Source organism: Athene cunicularia, unplaced genomic scaffold (genome assembly GCF_003259725.1).
Source record: "Athene cunicularia isolate RWA unplaced genomic scaffold, athCun1 SCF_19, whole genome shotgun sequence".
Classification (NCBI taxonomy): Eukaryota; Metazoa; Chordata; class Aves; order Strigiformes; family Strigidae; genus Athene; species Athene cunicularia.
Window position 1 is genome coordinate 86,311 of NW_020799255.1, and position 6,918 is coordinate 93,228.

The window sequence follows — 6,918 nt, forward strand, 5'->3', positions numbered from 1 at the left end:
GATGGGATGGGGGGAAAGAGCAGGTGGGGAGGTAGAGGGTGGGATACGCCCTGGGAGCTGGGGCGTGGGAAATGGGGGGAGGGATGGATGTTATTGTGGGAAATAGGAAGAGACACGGTCATGGGAAATAGGGAGGGGGGGTATGGTTGTAGGAGATGGGGAGAGGGAGGTGTGATGGTCATGGGAACAGGGCAGAGGGAGGGACATGGTCGTGGAAATGGGGGAGAGGAAGATGGCCATGGGAAATGGGGAGAGGGAGATGTATGGTTGTAGGAACTGGGGAGAGGGAGGGGTATTATTATGGGATGTGGGGAGAGAGAGTAGTGGTTGTCATGGGAAATGGGGAGAGGGTTGGAGGGACATGGTCATGGGACCTGGGCATAGGTGTGGGTTTTATTGTCGAAAGTAGGGAGAAGGAGGGATATGGCTATGGGGAATGGGGAGAAAGGCAGATGGTCATGGAAAGTGGGGAGAGAGAGGGAGATGGACCTGGGAGCTGGGGATGGAGAGGGAGGTGGTCATGGGAAGTGGGGAGAGGGAAGGGTGTGGCCCTGAAAACTGGGAGAGAGGGAGGGACCCAGCCCGGGAACTGGGGGTGAGGGAGGATGCTGAGGCAGGCACAGCCCTCGGGTGCAGGCAGAGGGATGAGCAGAGTGCCCCAACCCTCCCGTGTGGCACTCTCCCGACTTCAACCTGGGGAGACACCCCCTCTCCCCCTTCCCCAACATGCCTAGCTCCAGGCACCCCCTCACCAGACGCACCCTCGTGGCCAACAGCCCTCGTTTAGGCACGGCTGGTACTTCTTTGGCAGGACACCGGACGCTTGTGCGGCCAGCTGGGCTCTGCCAGCTCCATCCCAAAATAGACCCCCGAGGAACGTGCCCCTCCGAGGGGGCCCAGATGTGAGTCAGAGCTGGGGGGGTGGACTGTGGGGACACGCGGGGGCGGCGTGGCTGGGAACATTGAGGATGGTGGCAGAAAGGGCTCGGCATGGGGATGGCGTCTCCTGGGGTTGGTGCCAGCCTCACGGGGTGATGCCTCGGTGCTGGGGATCACTGCAGGCCAACAACCGGGGCCGGTGTGTCATGCTCCCCCTGTCCCCAAACCATCCTGGCCTACATCTGGGGGTCTGGTGCCCACAGCCTGCTCCCAGTCCTTGCCCCATGCCCCAGCAGGAGCCAGATGGCACATAGGTGGTTGAAACTGGAGCTGTGAGATGCTGAGTGGGTGGGATGGGGGGGATGACATGACAAAACTGATCTGCCCTGCCCTCTCAGGGAAGTGGCACTGGAGAGGGGAAACTGAGGCAGGTGGAGGGATGCCCGTGACTTGCTGCATCCTTCTGGGATGCCACCACGGTGGGATGAGGGGTCACAGCCGGGCTGGGACTGTGCTGGGGGTGGGGGAGCAGGTGGCATGTGGCTGTGGTACAGCTAGGCTCTGTCACTGGTGGGAGGTGTCCCTGCCTGTGCCAGGGGGGTGGAACTGGGTGACCTTTAAGGTCCCTTCCAACCCAAACCAGTCCGTGATTCTGTGATTGCTGGGCTGTGTCATGGCATGACCAGGCTGTGTCATGTTACTGGGCTGCATTGTGACATGGTCAGGCTCTGTTGTGGCATGATGGAGCTGTGTCATGGCATTGCTGGGCTGTGTCGTGACATGGTTAGAGCTGTGTTGTGGGCTGACGTGATGGCATCGCATGGGGGACAGGGACAGGGGGACAGACAGGACATTGCATATGGGGACAGAGAGGCATCAAGGAGCAGAGCTTGGTGAAGCAGAGAGCTCGGTCTGATGGAGCAGCAGCATTATGAGGAAGGACAGACAGACAGGATGGAGTGGTAGCACCGTGGGGAAGGACAGACGGACAGGGTGGAATATTGCGCATGGGGACAAGCAGAGGTGGTGTGGGGCAGCCACCACGGACTATGGGCATGGACAGAGAGCATGATGCATGGCGTGGCGGGGTGGACAGACAGCCCAAGAAGGTACAGCCAAGATAAGAAGCTAGGCATGTGGGGACAGATGGACCGAGCACTGCGTGGCATGGAGGGATGGATGGACAGATGGACAGACAGTGTGGAGGGCAGCTTGCAAAGACTGATGGACACAGTGTGGTGCTGGGTGGACAAGCAGCATAGGGACAGAGAGTGCAGAGCAGCATGCTGTGGGACAGCCAAGAGGCCTGCACATTGCTTCCCCACGCTGCATTGGGTGCACCGAGCCTGCTGGACTCAGCACAGCTCAGCCCCCACCCCCAGCTCCATCCGTCCATCTCTCTCCCCAAGCAATGCCTTGTCTGTCCCACTGTCTCCAGCTCTATCCTGTCCATCTGTCCCCCCATCCTCAACTCTACCCTATCTGTCTGTCCTCCCACACAATGCCCTGTCTGTCCCTCTATCCCTAGCTCTATCCTGCCCTGTCTCTCCCCCCATTCCCAGCTCTACACTGTCTGTCTGTCCTCCATCCCCAGCTCTGCCCTGTCCATCTGTCCTCCACCCCCGGTTCCATTCTGTCTGTCCATTCCCCCATGCAATGCCCTGTCTGTCCCCCCACCCCCAACTCCATCCTGCCCTCTCTCCCCCTGCATTCCCAGCTCTATCTACCCTGTCTGTCTGTCCCCCATCCTCAGCTCCATCCTGTCCGTCTGGCCCCCCATGCAATGCCCTGCCTGTCCTGCCTATCTTTGGCCCTCGGCACGCGTTGGGGCTGACACATGTTCTCTGGGCGCGAGCGGCAGAGATTAACACGGGCTGGCGGTATGGGAGCGGGCAGGAAAGTCTGAGTCACAGCTCCCGGTGCCAGGGGTGGCCGTGGGTCTGGGGGCACCCAGCCGTGCCCCGGGAGCACCCGGCCCTCTGGGACACGCAGTGGGGGACACAGGTGAGGCACTCACTGCTCCTGGGCTGCTTGGCTGTCCCTGTGCAATCCCGGGGGACACTAGACCCTAACTTCTGCTTCTGGCTTGCTTGCATGGCTCTCTTGGCTCAGCCCCACGGCAGTGGGGGGGGGTGTGGTGGAGGGACAGGCTGGTTGTCACGGCTCTGCACACCTGGAGGTGCCGGTGACCTCGCTGCGGCTGTGCTGGCACAGGCAGATGCAGGTGGTGGGATGGGAGAGGGGTCCAGGGTCCTGCTTTAGGGCTGGGGATGGAGGACCATGGGGTCATCTCTGACCCATTACAAAGGGGAGGAGGTGGGGGAGAGCCAGCCCTGACCCCTTGCAACGGGGTGGTTGTAGGGGGAGAGATGGAGCCATGACTGCTGCTGTGGGGTGCGATGTTCAGCTGCCTGTCCCTCCTCTGGGAGGTTACAGGGCTTTCTGCCTCTCCTTTGGGGTGTGATGTGGGTCTGGCCCTCCCTCCTACATGAGGACATGGGAGCTCAATGGAGTGAGCATCCCAGCTCCCTGTTGCCCCTGTCAGGGGTGCACAGCACCACGGGACAGGGGCATTTTGGGGTCCCCATGGGGCTGCACCTTCCCACCAGCCAGGACCCCCATGCATGCACAGTGCCTGGCGGAGAGGGGCAGAGCTTGATCCCAACCAGGAAGACTGTGGAGAGAGCTCCTGGGGTGGGACTGGGCTGTACTTGAATTGGGCTGGGCTAAACTGGGCTGAACTGGGTTTGACTAGAGAAGACTGGACCAGGCTTGTCTGGGCTTCACTAGACTGGGCAGGGATGGACTGGGTTGGGCTTGGATGGCCTGAACTGGACTGAATTGAACTGGACTAGACTGAGATGCCTCAGACCAGGTTGGTCTGGGCTCCACCAGGCTGAGCTGGGCTAGACTGGACTGGGCTAGACTAGGCTGCACTGGGCTGTCCCGACAGGATGCCCTGGGGCGATGAGGCCGGTGCTGATATTGTCCCCCCATGCAAGGGGCTGGGGATGGTGGAGCTTTGCAGCAGCCTGGGGGGTTTGGCTGTCCCCAGGGCCCATGGAGGAGTCAGATGAGGATGGGGAGGACAACGAGGAGTTTCTGGAGAGGCTGATAGCACAGACAGGCCGGGAGATGCCGCAGCGGGAGCTGGAGGAGCACTACGCCGTGCTGGAGGAGCTGGGCAGCGGGACCTACGGCCGCGTGGTGCTGACAGAGCCCCTGGATGGTGGTGAGGGGCGCTGGGGGAGGGAGGGTGGGAACAGCGACCCTGTTGCTGTTTGGGGAACCTCCTCCCCAGGTGTGCACAGATGTGCACAGCCCCACTGCTGCCTCCGACCCAAACCCCAGCTCTGCCCAAACCGTCCCTGTCTCTGCTCCCCCTCGGTGCCCCAGCTGCTGGTGACCTCTCTTCGGCCCCCACCCTCCCATTTCCCAGGCCCACCGGTCGTCCTCAAGCTGATGCTGAAGGAGCGGACGGAGTGGCGGGCATTCCTGCGGGAGTATTGCATCGCCCTGTGTCTCTCCAGCCATGCCGCCTGCCTGCGTGCCCTGCCCATTGCCTTCGAGAGCACCACGCACTTTGCTTTTGGGCAGGAGCTCGCTCCCGCTGGGGACCTGTGTGCCCTCCTCAACCCGGGGGTGCGTGCTGCCCCGGTGCTCTGCTGGAGCAGGGTGGGGGCTAGGAGGGGTGGGAGGATGGAAGAGAGGGTGCCAGGAGAGCTTTGCAGTGGGCGCAGTGATGCTGTGTGTGGGGAGACCCTTTGCAGTGGGGTGCACGGTGGGGACGCCTTTTGCAGTGGATGCAGTGACTGTCTGCAGGGAGACACTTTGCAGGGAGCACCCGCTCACACTGGGTGGGCAGACCCTTTGCTGTGGAGTGCATGCCCACAATGTGCATGGAGAGAGACCTTTTGCAGTGGGTGCAGTGACACCGTGTGCAGGAACACCCTTCGCAATGGGGTGCATGGTCATGTTTTTTGTGCGGAGACCCTTTGCAGTGGGGTGCAATGACACTGTATGCATGGGAAGGCCGCTTGTGGCGAGCACCCGCTCCCAGCATGCAGGCACAGCCTTTGCAGCGGGGTGCATGCCCACAACGCACACAGGGGGAGACCCTTTGCAGTGGGTGCAGTGACACTGTGGATGGGAGAATACCCTTGTAGTGGGGTGCATGCTCGTGCAATGCGTGGGGAGCCCCTTTGCAGTGTGGGTGTGGTGCTACGGGCTGCTGTGGGGCAAAGCACAGGTCAGCGGTGCCAGGTGGGGTCTGGGTGCTGCAGCAGTCCCTTCGGGGAGGCGGCAGTGGGACAGGAGATGGTGCCACCCTGCCTGCAGGAGGGCCTGGCAGAGGAACTGGTGAAGCGCTGCGCATCCCAGCTGGCCGAGGCGCTGGACTTCATGCACAGCCGTGCCCTGGTGCACCGGGACGTCAAGCTGGACAATGTGCTGCTCTTTGACCACGAGTGCCGGCGGGTGAAGCTGGGTGACTTCGGACTCACACGCGTGCAGGGCTCGGCAGTGGGTGCCATGTCTGGTACTCTGCCCTACTCCCCTCCAGAGCTCTGCCTGCTCCAAGGCTCCGACACACTGGAGCTGGACTCTAGCCTGGATGCCTGGGCCTTCGCCATCCTGCTCTTCTGCCTCTGCACCGGTTGCTTCCCCTGGGCCATGGCCGCCAGCTCAGACCCCGAGTTTGAGGACTTCAGTGCCTGGCAGGGTGGCACAACAGGACGGGGGGTACCGGCATCCTGGCGAGGCTTCAGCTCTGGGGCTCTGGAGATGCTCCGGCGCCTGCTGACCCTAGACCCTGACCGCCGGAGCCCGGCCATCGAGGTGCAGAAATACCTGTCCCTGCCCTGGGTGATGCCTCCAAGTGCTGGGGAGCTGGTGCTGAGCAGCTCCCAGCCCCCCCTTACCAGCAGCACAGGGGAGAGCCTGGGGGGCACCGGGGAACGGGATGTTGCCAGTGGGGGAGTTGGGGTTCCTGCGCCCCCCGCTAACACTCTGGCCCCACGCCGGTAGCCAGCATCTCCCCTCCATCCCGGGGCTGGTGTCGTGGCGGGCCCTCCCCGGGGGTCTGGGCTCCCTCTCTGATGTCCAAGGCTTTTGGTGACTGCAAGAGTGGGAAGGAGAATTGAAGCCTTGGGCAGCACGTGGAGGCCCTGCCACTGGACACCCAGCACCTTTGCAAATTGATGTCACTTGGTGGTGGTGTCAACAGCCCACCCAAATGACTGTTGCACAGCTCTGAGGTACACGGGAGAAACTGAGGGCAGAAGCAGCTCACGTGGTAACAGAGAGGAATGGCAGGAGAGCAGCTAACTAGAAATTAAACCTGTTAGGGCCGATGGGAGATCTTGTCAGGGACAAACAGTGAAACTGCTCAGCAGAGAAACACGGGAACACGTCTGACCTTGACCTTCTTCCTGCACAGTAGTGAGGGGGAGGTTGTCACAGGCTGCTGTTAATTAGGGAAGGTGTTAATCAGCCTCCTGGGGGTAACTGCTGTAATTAGGGAGAGATGTTAACCAGACTCCTGGGGGGTTAAGGAGCTGGGGAAACAAATGTTAAGCCCTCAAGGCATGAAGCTGAACTGGAGTGTGATGGGGCTGGGAGGGGCTGCCAGGTGGATCTCTAGGACTTGAGATACAACAGGACAAACCTGAGATCAGGCTCTGGGTGTTGTAGGAGGGGGGTGCATGTGAAAGTGCTGCAGTGGCTGCAAATATTCTCGTCTCCAGCGCGAGAGGGCCTGGACAGACTCCGGAGGACAGTCTGTGGGGTGAGTGCATGGTTTGGAGACTGGACAAACACCTGCCCAGGCTCAGCCAGCCATCTGGTCCCTGCTGGCTTTCCCACCGGGGCTGCTTGGCAGCTGGGAGGAGAGCAGCAGGGGCCTGCAAGCTTTGGCACGTAACCTTGGTGCCACACCACGTGCAGGCAGGGCTCTGCCTGCTTGCCCATCCCGGGGCTCTCCTGCACCCCTGTGAGCACTCCACACCTCTGTGCTGTGATGTGGGGCTTCTGGAGCCTCGA

General features: G+C 61.7%; 1 protein-coding gene across 2 annotated transcripts; it reads left to right on the forward strand.

Moving 5' to 3' along the window:
* The first annotated feature begins 544 nt into the window (after nt 1–544).
* LOC113490632 (serine/threonine-protein kinase SBK1-like) lies at nt 545–6,554 on the forward strand. 2 transcript variants are annotated; one of them, XM_026867168.1, is made up of 4 exons: nt 545–902; nt 3,935–4,111; nt 4,319–4,521; nt 5,218–6,554. In XM_026867168.1, the coding sequence occupies exons 2-4, from the start codon at nt 3,940–3,942 to the stop codon at nt 5,902–5,904; spliced, it is 1,062 nt and encodes a 353-aa protein (XP_026722969.1). In that variant the 5' UTR covers nt 545–902; nt 3,935–3,939; the 3' UTR covers nt 5,905–6,554. The 2 variants fall into 2 exon arrangements, with proteins under 2 accessions (XP_026722969.1, XP_026722967.1); XM_026867166.1 differs by lacking the exon at nt 545–902 and adding an exon at nt 2,681–2,883.
* The last annotated feature ends 364 nt before the right edge of the window (nt 6,555–6,918 follow it).

What these genes read in the sequence shown, in the direction of transcription:
- LOC113490632 (XM_026867168.1), top strand. Translation starts at nt 3,940, where the DNA reads ATGGAGGAGTCAGATGAGGATGGGGAGGACAACGAGGAGTTTCTGGAG. An exon ending in GACAGAGCCCCTGGATGGTG is followed by an intron (nt 4,112 to 4,318) that starts GTGAGGGGCGCT and finishes CCCATTTCCCAG; the next exon opens with GCCCACCGGTCGTCCTCAAG. An exon ending in GTGCCCTCCTCAACCCGGGG is followed by an intron (nt 4,522 to 5,217) that starts GTGCGTGCTGCC and finishes CCCTGCCTGCAG; the next exon opens with GAGGGCCTGGCAGAGGAACT.